At 40.3% G+C, this 16277-nt stretch overlaps 1 protein-coding gene across 2 annotated transcripts in view; it reads left to right on the forward strand.

The window, feature by feature from the left end:
* Positions 1 to 16277, forward strand: part of HK1 (hexokinase 1) — a 71294-nt gene that overhangs the window by 14981 nt on the left and 40036 nt on the right. Inside the window, exons 2-3 of one of the 2 annotated variants that reach the window (XM_058187052.1) lie at positions 757 to 919; positions 11671 to 11819. In XM_058187052.1, the coding sequence (XP_058043035.1) occupies positions 757 to 919; positions 11671 to 11819 (312 nt within the window). Of the gene's footprint in view, positions 1 to 756; positions 920 to 11670; positions 11820 to 15514; positions 15661 to 16277 lie in introns of those variants that run through there. The other variant, XM_058187050.1, reaches the window with a different exon arrangement.

Consider the following 16277-nt stretch of genomic DNA (forward strand, 5'->3'; position numbering starts at 1 on the left):
TGTCATTCCTCTATCATTAGGATAGATCTACATTACAAAGAGAACAATTTTGAGCTGCTGCTTCTCAGCTCAGGAATTTCCTGAACCCAGAAGCAAGGTGATCTTGTTTGTATGTTGTGTTTATTTTTCCAGGGGTGGGGCGTAAGTGTTTCATTGATCAAATTGGAGATGTGTAATGAATATTACCTGCTCTAAGCATTTTGTCTAGACTCTAGAGCAGGGGTGTCAAACTCAAATTTCCTTGAGGGCCGCATCAGGGTTGTGTTTGAACTTAGGAGGGCGTGGTGGGCGTGGCCAAGGTGGGTGTGGCCAGCTCGACATCACTCGTCTTGGGAGTGCCTGTGGTAGCCCGAGTGCCAGCGAAAACGGGATTCCAGATATCAGGGTTGTGTTTGACCTCGGAGATGGCGGTGGCGTGGCCAGGTCAACATCATTTGTGTCAGGAGCACCTGTGGTGGCCCGAGCACTCTGACAGCAAAAACGGGCTTGCGAGCTCTGTTTTCGGCTGCGACAGCTGCCAGCAAAAACGGCGGCCCTCCCGAGCTCCAATTTTGCTGGCAGACGCGCTGCAGGCCAGTCCTTTGCTGTTTGCAGGGTGGCCCCCCGGTCCACATGCGGCCCACGGGCTTTGAGTTTGACACCCCTGGTCTAGAGCATGCCACACTTCAGCATTTTAAAAGATTAAGCAACCTTATGTTCAGAAACAAAATTGCACAAGGTTTGAATCTTCCGTATTTCTCTCTGCCTCCTATATAGATTGATAAATATCTATATTCCATGCGGCTGTCGGATGAAACTTTGCTGGATATTATGGGCCGCTTCAGGAGTGAAATGAAGAATGGCCTCTCTAGGGATTTTAACCCAACGGCCAGTGTAAAGATGCTGCCTACCTTCGTAAGATCTATTCCCGATGGCTCAGGTAAGGGTTACTACTCTTGCAATGCTAAAATTGTTAATGAAGATGGTTTCCTAAAACAAATCCAATATTGTCCCTGATTCCACTTGCGAATGAAATTGTAAGAAAAAAATATGTAGTAGCACGATAAAAAACTTTCCAGTCTAATAGAACACGTTATTTACCAAAACAAAAGTAACAACTATTTGTTTAGTGGCCGTTTGAAGTTACAGAGTCACCGTCAAAAATGATTTATGCCTGGCCCTCACACTTAACGACCGTTACATGACCGTTGTCCTCAGGGACACATGACCAGAATTCACGTGCTTAGAAACACGCACGTATTGACAATAGCTGCAGCATCTTGGGATCACGTTGCAACCCTCCCAGCCAGCTTCTGACAAGCAAAGTCAATGGGGGAAGCCAGATTCACTTAATGACCGCAGTGATTCACTTAACAATCGTGGCAAAAAGATAACAAAATACTGTATTTTACAGACTACAAGACGCACCGAAGTATAAGATACACCTTAGTTTTTGGGGAGAAAAATAAGAAAAAGGCGGATTGGGGGTGGATTGGCCTCCTGGAATACCCCCAATCAGCTGTTCCCAGAACTGAACTTTAGCAACAGGTTTGTTGGTTGTGAGTTCTATGCCTTTTTTTTTTCAGCCTCTGAAACCTCTGTTTCAGAGGCTTTTTTCCCAGCCTCTCAAACGGAGGTTTCAGAGGCTTTTTCCCCAGCCTCTCAAACGGAGGTTTCAGAGGCTTTTTTCCCAGCCTCTCAAACGGAGGTTTCAGAGGCTTTTTCCCAGCCTCTCAAACAGAGGTTTCACAGGCTTTTTTTTTTTCAGCCTCCCAAACAGAGGTTTCAGAGGCTGGGTGGGGCTACATTCGGTGTATAAGACGCACCCAAATTTTCACCCTCTTTTAGGGGGGAAAAGGTGCGTCTTATACTCCGAAAAATACGGTAGGCTTAACAACTATCATGCTTCACTCAAAAATTCTGTGTCAGTTGTGGCTGTAAGTTTAGGACTACTGTACCTTCAGAACAGGGGTGTCAAACTTGATTTTATTGAGGGCCGCATCAGGGTGGTGTTTGTTTAAAATAAAATTGCAACCAATTTGAAAATTTAATGTAATTTATATAATACATTTTTCCAGGCGGCCTAGCTTTTGGTACACTCTGAATATTGCCCTTCAATATTTGAACACTGAGTTTGTGCTGCTGAAATCGGAAGGCGCAACATGTTTGAATTTTTAGTGATGTAGGGTCCCCCCACCACCCTTTCTTACAAAAAGAAAAAGAAATCAGAGTGGGAATAGAAGCAAAAAGGCCCCAGGGAGCAAAATATTTTGAGCCTTCTCTTTAACCACCACCACTCTCTCTGAAATTGGCCCAATACATTTTCTGGGCCCTCTCCTATTCTTCCTTACTTGTCAGCTTCAGACAGAAAAAGCAAGTTGAAAAAATTCAGGATGTTGAATTGTGACTTTTGACCTCTCAGCTGTTGCCCAGCCCTAGTTTGGAGCTCACCCCGTTACGCGGCACTAGGGATTCGAACCGCTGAACTGCCGACCTTTCGATCGACAAGCTCAGCATCTTAGCCACTGAGCCACCACGTCCCATATGACCCATATCTAAATGCTTAATTAGATAAGCATGAGTTCCATATAATAATTGGTTCCCTCCCCAAACGTTACTGCCTTACAAACTGAAGAAGCAGCTTGGCGCTCCCTTTTATGTATTCTGTTCAGTGAAAAGAGAAATCTAGCTGTTGTCTTTTGATTTAATCTTCTCTTTCAAGCCAGCACTTGGCTTTGGGGCCTGAAGAGTAGTCATTGTGTTTTATCTTGCTTTGTTAAGGATCATAAAGAATTCAAGATGAGATGTAATTGCAATTAACACCTACATGCTGGCTGGGGAATTCTGGGAGTTGAAGTCCACACATCTTAAAATTGCCAAGTTTGAAAAAACTTCAATAATAGTTGAGAGATTTGAATATATCCAAAACTGTTTCGATCCTTCTTAATAGCTGTGTACAGAAATGTGTACAGAAAGGGTCCTATATGGTGTAGATAGGAAGTCCTGGGAGAAGAAATTACTGATAATTCTATGAATTTGTTCTCTTTAATTGTATTCATTTTATGTATTCAACTCATGCTTATATATATTATTTAATATAAGGGGCATGCATAAGAGCACCAGTGTGCCTACCATCCTTGTCCTAATGTTGTCTTTTATTGTATTCATTTTATGTATTCCAATTCATGCTTATACTTATATATATTATTTAATATGTATTCAATAAAATAAATATGTGATGGATTTCCCCCCCTGAAATACTGTAGTTTTACCCAATATGGTATATCCTCTGGAAAGCAAATTCTATGAGCTCTTGTAAAATTAGTGATGGATTGCTAATTTGGAGTGATGGATTCGTAGTCCAGAATATTTGAAGAGAATCAGATTGGAAGAAGCTAGCATAAATAATAGTTGCATTAATCATAAATACAGAATTTAGTAGTCAGGTTGAAGCATTACAGCATACTCATTCACAGACTTAAAGAATGTCACATTTGCTATGATGTCATTCATGTCATGAATTGTATCATTTGCATGATGATAGGAAGATCACACATTGTGTCTGGCTTTTACTAGATGTTTGTGAGTATACCAGCCATTTATTGATATCATGTGCATAGACAATCTGTGGTTTTAGCATCTTTCTTCTTACTTTTCTTATCGCATGATGTAAACTCTCACTTCTGAGATATTGGCAGACCACACTTTCTATCAAATCATAGTTAGTTCAAATTGCAGTTTGCTTGCATTTTTAAGAACAAAAGACAGGAGCAGGTAGGAAGAGGTGAAAAACAAATTTCGGGTCATAGCCGCCCATGCAGATAATATGGAATTAATTCCTTAACACCTGATTGTGATTTGCCTTTACATAGGAACATCCTTTCAAGTGTTTTGCTGACTGGGCATCTGATTTCTATTTTCAGGCTGCAGGTTAATTTACTAGCTATTACAAAATCCACGTTTGTTTAAATTGTACTGAGGCTTGTTTACATTTGCTGAAAAAAAAGGCACCATCTGTTCCGCTGTTTATCTTTGAGGTCTTATTTTGTGATAATGGCTTGTTTTTAAGCAATCAATGGGCTACAGTGATAAAAGTCTATTTGTGCACTTGGCATAATGTGAAGTACTTGTCCCCGACAGTGTCATTTCATATCGTTTGATCTCCAGAAGTGCCAATATGATGCATTGGCATTGGAAGAATTGTGGTGATGTCTGTCGCATATGTTATGATGGCATCACAGAAGTGAGGGCATGCTCTACAATTTTCATCAGTTGGGATTTTATGATGCTGTCTCGACTCATGTGACATCACTTGCTTTCCCTGTGAACCATCTATGTCAGGGGTGTCAAAATCACGGCCCGCAGCCCGGATGCATCATACGCAAGCCACACCCACCCCAGCTCCACGAAGGGGAAAGACGTCATGTGTCACATGAGGGCAACGTGACATCGCGAGTTTGACACCCGTGATCTATGTTCAGCTTGGAAATGATGCTGAGCCAACAAACATTGTGGTATTGCTTGGGAAGAAGTGCCTTGCATTCATCGTTGAATTGAGAGAGTGCTTGGCTTCAATCCTCGGCAGCATTGTGGCGTTACATGAATTCCTTGTTGGCTCTCAGATTTTGCACAGCTTCACTGCTCCTTCGGTATGGCTGGGGATTGAACAGCACAATTAACTATCCTACTGAATGACCCCACTTTCTTGATTTGCACAACAGATTGAACTGTACATAAATTGGGTTTTCAATATACACTAGGACTGGGGTGTCAAACTGGATTTCTTTGAGGGCTGGATCAGTGTTGTAGTTCTCCGCGGGCTGGCCAGGGATGGGGGTGGGGTGGGGAATAGGATGGGGAGCGCCCCGCTTTTGGCCTGGATGGCTTCCTGCTACACTTTGCCAGCCAAAACATTGTGGCCAGCAAAGTGTTGCAGGGAGCCGCCCAGGCTGAAAACGGGGCACAGGGGGCCACATCTTCCTCCCCCGGCCTGTTTTGGCTGTCAGAGGCACTGCAGGCCAGTCCTTTGCTATTTCTAGGCCAGCCCCACAAGCCAGATTTAGGCACCCAGAAGGCCACATCGAGCCCGCAGGCCTTGAGTTTAACACCCCTGCACTAGGAGAGAGGAAAATCAAAATCTGAGATGAACATTGACCATGCTTAACTGCCTGTGTGTGTCCCATGCATGCACATGCATCTCCCACATGCCCCCTGCCCCCATGCATGCACGGTAGAGAGCTGAAAACCGGCTGGCTGGCGGGAGGCGCACGCGTATGTGGGGCGGAGCTGAACTGGGGCGACGGCTCATGTGCCCGCAGAGGTTCGCCATCATGGTCATAGAATAAAGATTTAGGAGCTGCTTATGGCTGATACCAGATTACATACATCTGTGAGAATCTCTACATGCTTCAAAAAAGGTAATTTCAATGTAGGAGAGTACCTATGAAACACCTATTCTTGAATCATTAGAACAGACTCATCTTTTTCCAAGTTCACCTGGTTGCTTTAGAACAGTGGTCACCAACTGGTGGTCCGTGGACTGCTGGTGGTCCGCGAGAAAATGTTGGTGGTCCACAGAAAAATTATTTGCATTTTTTAATATTGCACTAAATATGGTGGCTCAGTGGCTAAGATGCTGAGCTTGTCGATCGAAAGGTTGGCAGTTCAGCCATTCGAATCCCTAGTGCCGCGTAACGGGGTGAATTCCCGTTACTTGTCCCAGCTTCTGACAACCTAGCAGTTCGAAAGCACGTTAAAAATGCAAGTAGAAAAATAGGGACCACCTTTGGTGGGAAGGTAACAGCGTTCCGTGCGCCTTTGGCGTTTAGTCATGCCGGCCACATGACCATGGAGACGTCTTTGGACAGCGCTGGCTCTTCGGCTTTGAAACGGAGATGAGCACCGCCCCCTAGAGTCGGGAACGACTAGTACATGAATGCGAGAAGAATCTTTACCTTTACTTTTAATTAAATGATCTTGATTTATGTTTTTTTAAAAATTTCTATTAGTGGTTTGTGGGATTTAAAATTACGAATTTAATGGTCCCTGAGGTCCGAAAGGTTGGTGACCCCTGCTTTAGAAGGTATTCCTTGCTGTCTCTTTAGGTGACCATATCCAAAGAGATACGCGGTTGAAACTCTTGTGTTAGCCTGGAAAAAACCATTATGATTGCCTTAATGATGAACAAATCTCACTAATTTCTTTTCAGAACACCTCTTTTGAAGGATATGCACAGCCTATTATGTGGGGTGGTTCAGATGTTTTGGAGATACTAATAGATAGTTGTGGCATTCTGCACATTTTTTTTTAATTTGCATTTATATCCCGCCCTTCTCCGAAGACTCAGGGCGGCTTACACTATGTTAGCAATAGTCTTCATTCTATTTTGTGTATTTATATACAAAGTCAACTTATACAAAGTCAATTTTGACACCAATATTGAGGGCCTTTTCTAGAATTGGGCAGGAAGATTTAGATAAGGCCCAATTAGACTTCCCCCTCCTTGCTGGGAAGCAGGATGAGGTCCTCTTAGAAGTGTGAGAAGTTTCTTCAAATATAATTTGATTGCTGGAAGAGGACCTCAGAGTGATAAAGAGCCATGGACTTCATTCTTCTGCTGCTCACCAATGCTGCCTACAAGGGAATCCAAACCCAGAATTCCGACCACATTTTTACAGACAGGGAAAATTAGCTGGCCCAGTTGATGTTCAAGCCGTATTGTGGCACATGTTTTGAGTATATTTCAACTCCCTAATCTTGACTATTTAAAATCAATGTAAAACAGTTTTTGGCAGACTGAGGTTCTCCCTGCATAAATAATCGTTTCCTTTGGGAGGAAGGAATTACTTGGAATCTTTCAGGTCTATTTTTGGCAATTAGTTTCGTTTCAGTCATACAGTAGGTTAGGGTGAGCTTAATTTCTGAATTAATTATCCTTTTTTTATTATTTTATTATTTGCATTTATATCCCGCCCTTCTCCGAAGACTCAGGGCGGCTTACACTATGTCAAGCAATAGCCTCCCATTGACCTGTGCGCTCCCACAGGGAGGGTCTCCTCGGGGTGCCGTCAGCTAAACAATGTCAGCTGGTGGTCCCCAGGGGAAGAGCCTTCTCTGTTGGGGCACCTACCCTATGGAACGAACTGCCTCTGGGGCTACGCCTTCTTCCCGACCTCCGGGCCTTTAAGCGCGAGCTCAAGACTTTTTTGTTTCAACGAGCAGGGTTGGCCTAAGAGTAATTTTTAATTGAGTGGTTTTATTTCTTGTTATTTTAATATTCGGCCTTATGGTTTCAGATTTTTAAATTTCAAATATTATGTTTTAATTTTTGTATATGTCTTTTTAACTTGGCTGTAAACCGCCCTGAGTCTTCGGAGAAAGGCGGTATAGTTCTTTCTGCGCCAACTCAGTAAGCTCAAACTGCCCAAGGAGCTGCTGATCCAATTCTACAGAGGAATTATTGAGTCTGTCATTTGCACCTCTATAACTGTCTGGTTCGATTCTGCAACCCAACAAGAAAAAAACAGACTTCAGAGGATAATTAGAACTGCAGAAAAAATAATTGCTACCAACTTGCCTTCCATTGAGGACCTGTATACTGCACGAATCAAGAAGAGGGCCGTGAAAATATTTGCAGATCACTCGCATCCTGGACATAAACTGTTTCAACTCCTACCCTCAAAACGACGCTATAGAGCACTGCACACCAGAACAACTAGACACAAGAACAGTTTTTTCCCGAAGGCCATCACTCTGCTAAACAAATAATTCCCTCAACACTGTCAGACTATTTACTGAATCTGCACTACTATTAATCGTTTCATAGTTCCCATCGCCTATCTCTTTCCACTTATGACTGTATGACTATAGCTTGTTGCTGGCAATCCTTATGATTTATATTGATATATTGATCATCAATTGTGTTGTAAATGTTGTACCTTGATGAACGTATCTTTTCTTTTATGTACACTGAGAGCATATGCACCAAGACAAATTCCTTGTGTGTCCAATCACACTTGGCCAATAAAAAAAAAATTCTAGATTCTAGATTCTAGAATTCTAGAATTCTAGAAATGTAAATAATAAATAAATAAATAAATAGTCTTCATCCATTTGTATATTATATATATACAAAGTCAACTTATTGCCCCCAACAATCTGGGTCCTCATTTTACCTACCTTATAAAGCAGGGGTGTCCAAACTTGGTCCCTTTAAGACTTGTGGACTTCAACTCCCAGAGTCCCTCAGCCAGCAAAGCTGGCTGAGGAACTCTGGGAGTTGAAGTCCACAAGTCTTAAAGGGACCAAGTTTGGACACCCCTGTTATAAAGGATGGAAGGCTGAGTCAACCTTTGGGATAAAATGTGGCAAGTATTAAAATCCTTTTCCCCCCCCAGAGAAATAATAAATAAATAAATAAATAGTTTCAATAGTTTTACAGGTAGTTCTCAACTTACAACCACACTTCAGCCCAATATTTCTGTTGCTAAGTGAGACATTTGTTAAGTGAATTCCCCCTCCCCCCCATATCTTACGACCTTTCTTTAAGTGAATCACTGCAGTCGTAAAGTTAGTAACATGGTTGTTAAATGAATCTGGCTTCTCCATTGACTTTGCTCGTCAGAAGGTCGCAAAAGATGATCACATGACTTCGGGACACTGCAGTTGTTATAAATATGAGTTGCCAAGCATCTGAATTTTGATCACATGACCATGGGGATGCTGCAACGGTCGTAAGTGTGAAAAACGGTGATCAAGTTACTTTTTTTTTTTTTTTGCAAATTTTTTTTATTTTTCCATAATAATTCCCACAATTTGACCAGTGTACAATACAATCACTTATCCAACAATCAGTCCTATACTCAAATTATACTCAGTCAGGGCTGCTCGACTGCCACTCCCCCCTTTAATCCTTTCTTCCCTTCTCATCCTTCTTAAACTTCCCCCACCACCTTCTCCTCACTTTCCTACTTCCCCTCCGATCAAGTTACTTTTCAGTGCCATTGTAACCGAGTTGTCACTAAATGAACTGTTGTAAGTCAAGGATTACGTGTACTTAATGCTCTTTCCTTCTTTCCTCCCTCCTCCTCCCAGGTCACATATACACATACAGAAAGTTTGATGTCTTTATACATGAAAATTTTAGTATAACTACCAGTAGTATGTCTTTTTTTTTTTTTTTTAAAGTTTAGCCTTTCATAATAATGTTTTCCAATCGGCTTAGCTCAGCTGAAATGGTTCTTAAAGTTTTTGTAGACTTTAAAATTGAATTTTAATAATTATAACAGGGTGCTTCCTGGAAGCCTGTATAAGGATGTACAAACTTTTGAAAGAGTTGCTTTACACCAGTGCATTTGTAATTATGAAGCACTTCTTTTTGGAGCCTTAAAGCAACCGCATTCTCTGCTAGGTTTGTGCAGATGCCTTGAAGACGCTCCCTGGTTGCTTCCGTAGATGTGTACATATGCAGAACACACATCCCTGAGCATCCTTGAGTGATTGTGCATGTGTAGGAATTTAGCACCTACCCCCCTCCTAGAAGAATGAAATATTTTAGAAAATATTTAAAAAGGCAGAATATATTTCCCTGGATGAGAAATGGAGAAACATGTTTTAAAGACAAAGCAGCTTCCTGACTCCCCCCACCTTTGTCAATGGGCCATTAAAGCCTCAGCCAAGCTCACTCATTTCCCCCCACCTTTGTCAATGGGCCATTAAAGCCTCAGCCAAGCTCACTCATTTCCCCCCACCTTTGTCAATGGGTCAGAGGTAGAAACTCATTCTCCCCACCTTTGTCAATGGGCCATCATCATCTGCAACATAATAGGACCCATCTAGCAACAGAAACTCACCACATGGCAAGGCTCAGGCAAGCTTGAGAGACAACCTACAGCGTTAGCTAAGACCCCTAAACCACCTGGGAGTTTGACAACCAATCAGGATACTCTTCCTGTGCCCCAGAAAGTTCAAAGCTCAGAAAAAGCATAAAGCCAGGGAGCACACAGGATCTCAGCCCTTTTTTTCTGTTCAGGATCTCAAGCCATGTGATCCTGGCCACCATTAAACCATCTTTCCAAGCAGTCTCCATGTTTCCAGTGTCTTTGTCCCCACTTGGAACTGAACCCAGATGGATATTTCTTCCAACACATGTATGCACATACAGGGGTAGCTGCAGAGAGCTTTCAGAAGAATTGAATATCTCTTGCAGTGAATGCAACTCATTTAATGCATCAAAGAGAGAGATGCTTTATTGGTGTATCCTTGCTTTGCAGGGCACCTCCATTCCCCTTAAGCATTTATTATTTGGAGCTTTCAATCCTGACGCAGTTGCTCAGTGAACTTTTAAGTATGGACCACATTATGGCTATGAGCTTGGGTCATTTGACTTCCAGCTGCTCATTTCTTAATCACTTTTGGAAATGGCTTTTTTAACCTAAAGCCATGTTTTTTCAGAGCGCTGGTGAGTCTCCTTCAATATTTAGTCAGAGTAGTTTTAAATCCTTGACTTACAACTACAGTTGGGACCAGAATTTTCATTGCTAACTAAACAAGCTGTTAAGTGAGTCATGCCCAATTTAGGACCATTTTTTTTCTATAGTTTTGTTCTGGTTTAACGATTTAGAAATGTTTTGTGAATAGACAAAAGGATGATTAGAACGTTGATGTTGGAAAGTTACAAATAGGCTCCGGATGGATTTGAAAAAAAAAAATCTTTTTCCAAATTAATTATAAGAATCCTTTCCTTGGGAAAATAATTGTTTTGAATTCCTAAAATAAATGAAAGGATGGGACTTTGAAGGCTGAACATTTAGAGGGCACCAAAAGGAACTAAAAATTACAATTAAAAGGAGAAGACCACTTAATTTGATTTACAGAATGCAGCAAAATATTTTAATATTGGATATATTGAAGGATATGAACAGTGGGCCTAGAAGTTAATTTTAGAAATGTCTGCCATTATAGACTGACTATATTTAAGGAAGAGGAATATGTTTAATCAGACAAGACTGATTTGAATGTGAAATACAGTACTAAATGCACCCATCTGGCTGATAATCTTAACTGGGGCTTATTTTGGGGTAGGGCTTATATTACAAGCATCCCGAAAAATCATGCTAGGACTTATTTTCCGGTTGGATCTTATTTTTGGGGAAACAGAGTAGTATTGTTGTAATTATAATCCTTAATAAAAGTATTGTTAAAACCTGATGCAGTGTTGCTATTTCTGGAAATATTAAATGTGGCTCCTCATTTGGTAACTTCATAAAATGTTGTCGAGTAGCAAAATTGATTCTGATTAATTATTCAGTCTTTGGAATAACAGTTGAATATGCTGTTTTATTACTATATTTTCTTCTATCTCTTTTATCCTGGAATTAGATCCTTTATTTTATTTTTTATATGGTTGTAAGGTTAATCAATTAATAAACTATCCATTTATTTTGTTTTTGTAAAAGAACAGGTTATTTTAAAAACTTAGAAACTACTCTCTTTAATATTAAAACATGGTTAACATAATGGAACATTTTATTTCATGTGCATTGGACACTTCTGAGAATGATAATTTCCTAGGTTAGAAAAGGTGAGAAGTGGATCTGTTCGTGTAGCACTAATGGTAGTTTACTTTAATGGGTGGGAAAATTTAAATGCCTACTTCTAATGGCTAAAGTGACATCTGTTTCTTCCCAACAGAGAAAGGAGATTTCATTGCTCTGGATCTTGGTGGCTCTTTCTTCCGAATTTTGAGAGTAAAAGTCTCACATGAGAAGAAGCAGATGGTGCAAATGGAAACGGAGATATATGAAACGCCAGAAGATATTATGCACGGCACTGGAACACGGGTAGATTCTTCTTTAAGTATATAATTAATGTTCTGAACGCTTCCCACATTGCTTGTTAAATTGAGTTCATCTCTTGGGTTTTCAGATACTTAATTCTGAAAGAAAAACAAAATTAATGTGTGATTTTAATATTCAAGGAAATGGAATATTAAAAATCCTAAGATATATCTCTTGACAAGTTAAAAAATATATTTGGGGATAAATTTCCTCTCATTATTTTCTTTTTGAAAAAAGGGGAATTTTATTACAAAAATTGTCCTTTTGTAATAATTTCTTCTAGTTCACCTATATGTTTTGCTCACCAGCATAAAAAAGTAGAGTGTACATCAAATATGCAATGAACGCTAGCTGAACTAGCAGACAGACAAGTGATGTCTGATGAGTATGGATGTTTTGGCATAGCTATGAGTTAAATATGTATTTCTGTTTATTTTGTTTCTTCATATGGTTTTTATACCCATCTTTATTTTTCTTTACTGTGTCCTGGAATGGGTGAGTATCATTAAATGTTTTTAAGATGTGACTTTTGGTTTAGAAGAAAATTCTTCAGTACAGTACCTTAGGCAGCAACCCTTTGCATGCTTATTTGAGAATAAAAAAAGTAAATATTTCCTAAAGTTGAACTTGATTCCAATAACTTCATGGATACATCCATGTGAATTTTGGGGGGAACAGTATAGGAATACCTGTACTGGTTGCAGCATCCTGCAGTCACATCATTGCAATTTCTGCCAAAAAGGCCTGTTTGTAAGAATAGGTGCACACTTAGGACAGCGGGGGTTGCTTAATGACCATGGATTCACTTAAGGACTGCTGGAAAATTGTTCTAAAATTGGGTTCAGTCAACTTATAACTGTAATGACTTACAACCCAAAATCTATATTGTGACTGTGACCAGTTGTAATCGTAAGTTGAAAACTACCTGTATTCCAACTTGTAACATTACTTGAAAGAAATAAGAGGGATGCTAACATCTTTATTAAAAGCATTGGCTGCTCAAAAATTGTAATAAATGTATTTGAGCTGATTTGATTAAAAGTAATAATAAGCAAAAATGTAAACAAGATTAGAGGTGCCTGAACATATTGCTTGTTCTGTGTTCAGATGGTATTTAATTAATAGAACAACCATACGCAAATGGGCGTGTTTGCAACTAACCAGCTTTTGTGTTTTAAGCATGCTGTGTGAACCCAGTCAGTGGGTGTTACAAGGGAGGGCTACTACAGGAGAGCCAAAGCAGTCTGTTTTAGGGAAACAGAGTCCTTGCTGAGTAAAACTCATCTCTGATGCACCTTTGCCTAATTGCCATATTTTGTTGTATGGTAGATCTTCTGTGTTAATTTTTTTTACCAAAGGACTTTTTCTGTCTTGATCCCTATGTATACATTTTGCAGCCAGCAGCTCAAGCTGCGGACATTATATGGATGGTTGGTGAAGCCAAGGAAGGCAGGAGAATTTCTCCTTACTTCCTCCACTTAAACTCTCTTATGTAAGTTACAGAATTGGTATCTGCTGTCACTGATGCTGCTTTTATTATTATTTTTTTGAAACCTACACGGCACCATCCATTGCCATTTCTCTTGCTTTTCCCAAGACGTCCATTCATGACTGGGGTTCTTCTGAGCCCTGACAGCATGGCTGTTGAGCCTAAAGGATGATGATGGAGCCTGTTTGGCAATGGCGCTCTTTGGCATCCTTTGGCATTGCTAATGCAGAAATTCTTAGTTTGAGACAGTCGATGCCAAGATTATTTCTGTTTTTGCTGCTGATTAGTTCTTGGAAACTTTAATCTGGTTGCTTCCAGCATGATCGTGGCAGAACGAGAAAGCATCTTCGATGGTACTGTGATCAAAGGTTCTGATTTGCGTCATAGGTTGTTTTCACGGAAGCACCTCACCTGTTTGGTTTTTTTTTGTAGGCATCACACAATTTGTGAATTAGCACGTGCAACAGCTGTACTTTTCCACCCCGGACCACCCCAATGAAGTTGTTGAAGTGCTGTCCCGGTGTTTGGAAGCCGACGGGTCTGGATGGGGAGAAACAGGCTCAAGCTTAATCCTCCAAGACGGAGTGGCTGTGGATGCCGGCACCCGATTCAGTCAGCTGCAGCCGCGGCTGGCTGTTGGTGGCAGTTATTGGCCCCAAAGGATAGGGTGCGAACTTAGGTGTCCTCCTGGACGATCGGCTGTCGCTTGAAGATCATTTGACGGCCGCTCCAGGGGGCCTTCCACCAGGTTCGCCTGGTCCGCAGTTGCGCCTTCCTTGATCGGGATGCCTTATGCACGGTCACTCATGCGCTCGTTACCTCTCGCTGATTACTGTAATGCTCTACATGGGCTCCCTTGAAGTGCGCCGGAGGCTTCAGTTAGTCCAGAATGCAGCTGCGCGGGTTATAGAGGAGCTACACGTAGCTCCCATGTAACACCGATCCTGCGCAGGCTGCACTGGCTGCCTGTGGCTTCCGAGTGCACTTTAAGGTGTTGGTTATGACCTTTAAAGCGCCCATGGCTTAGGACCTGGGTACTTACGGGACCGCCTGCTGCTACCACATGCCTCCCACCGACCCGCACGCCCCATAGAGAGGGACTTCTCAGGTGCCGTCCGCCAAACAATGCCGGCTGGCGGCCCCCAGGGAAGGGCCTTCTGTGGGGCACCCACACTCTGGAATGAGCTTCCCGGGTTTACGCCAAATACCTGACCTCCGGACATTTCGTCGCGAACTAAAACACATCTTTTATCCGCTGGGCTGGCTTAAATTAGTTTTAAGGGAATTTTATTAATTTTAAATGGGGTTTTTAGTATGGAAAATTTTAATCTCAGGCTAATTTAATAAGTTTTTAAATGGTATTTTAATCTGTATATTGTGTTGTTTTTACTTTTGCCTGTACACCACCCTGAGTCCTTCGGGAGAAGGGCGGTATAAAAATTAAATTAAATAAATAAATAAATAAATAAATAAAATAAATAAATATTTTTTTCTATCTCTTTTATCCTGGAATTAGATCCTTTACTTTATTTTTTATATGGTTGTAAGGTTAATCAATTAATAAACTATCCATTTATTTTGTTCTTGTAAAAGAACAGGTTATTTTAAAAACTTAGAAACTACTCTCTTTAATATTAAAACATGGTTAACATAATGGAACATTTTATTTCATGTGCATTGGACACTTCTGAGAATGTACAGTAACATTTGATAAAACTTCCAGGTATTTAAGGATGCTGGCTAATTGTACTTAAAAGGGGATTGTACTTAAAAAAGAATTAGGCATCTTTCCAAGATGGATTGACGTATTAGCTGGAAATTGTATTCCCATTACATCTGTTCTTCTTGTGGGCTAGTGCAGAGCCTGAAAATTTTTAGAGAAGTTGAAATACATTGATTGTGTGATCTTTTGTATTTGTCTAGTCGATGTATGCACAGAGCAATATATCTTCTTACAATGATTATGTTAATTGGTAATCTTAATTTCAAAATGGTTCAAGATTACTATCTTAGTCCTATTAGACAGGCTTGAGGCAAATGTTCTCAGTTATCAAGTTATCAAGCTCAGAAAATGATAATTTCCTAGGTTAGAAAAGGTCAGAAGTGGATCTGCTCGTGTAGCACTAATGGTAGTTTACTTTAATGGGTGGGAAAATTTAAATGCCTACTTCTAATGGCTAAAGTGACATCTGTTTCTTCCCAACAGAGAAAGGAGATTTCATTGCTCTGGATCTTGGTGGCTCTTTCTTCCGAATTTTGAGAGTAAAAGTCTCACATGAGAAGAAGCAGATGGTGCAAATGGAAACGGAGATATATGAAACGCCAGAAGATATTATGCACGGCACTGGAACACGGGTAGATTCTTCTTTAAGTATATAATTAATGTTCTGAACGCTTCCCACATTGCTTGTTAAATTGAGTTCATCTCTTGGGTTTTCAGATACTTAATTCTGAAAGAAAAACAAAATTAATTTGTGATTTTAATATTCAAGGAAATGGAATATTAAAAATCCTAAGACATATCTCTTGACAAGTTAAAAAATATATTTGGGGATAAATTTCCTCTCATCATTTTCTTTTTGAAAAAAGGGGAATTTTATTACAAAAATTGTCCTTTTGTAATAATTTCTTCTAGTTCACCTATATGTTTTGCTCACCAGCATAAAAAAGTAGAGCGTACATCAAATATGCAATGAACGCTAGCTGAACTAGCAGACAGACAAGTGATGTCTGATGAGTATGGATGTTTTGGCATAGCTATGAGTTAAATATGTATTTCTGTTTATTTTGTTTCTTCATATGGTTTTTATACCCATCTTTATTTTTCTTTACTGTGTCCTGGGATGGGTGAGTATCATTAAACGTTTTTAAGATGTGACTTTTGGTTTAGAAGAAAATTCTTCAGTACAGTACCTTAGGCAGCAACCCTTTGCATGCTTACTTGAGAATAAAAAAAGTAAATATTTCCTAAA

Source organism: Ahaetulla prasina, chromosome 6 (genome assembly GCF_028640845.1).
Source record: "Ahaetulla prasina isolate Xishuangbanna chromosome 6, ASM2864084v1, whole genome shotgun sequence".
Classification (NCBI taxonomy): Eukaryota; Metazoa; Chordata; class Lepidosauria; order Squamata; family Colubridae; genus Ahaetulla; species Ahaetulla prasina.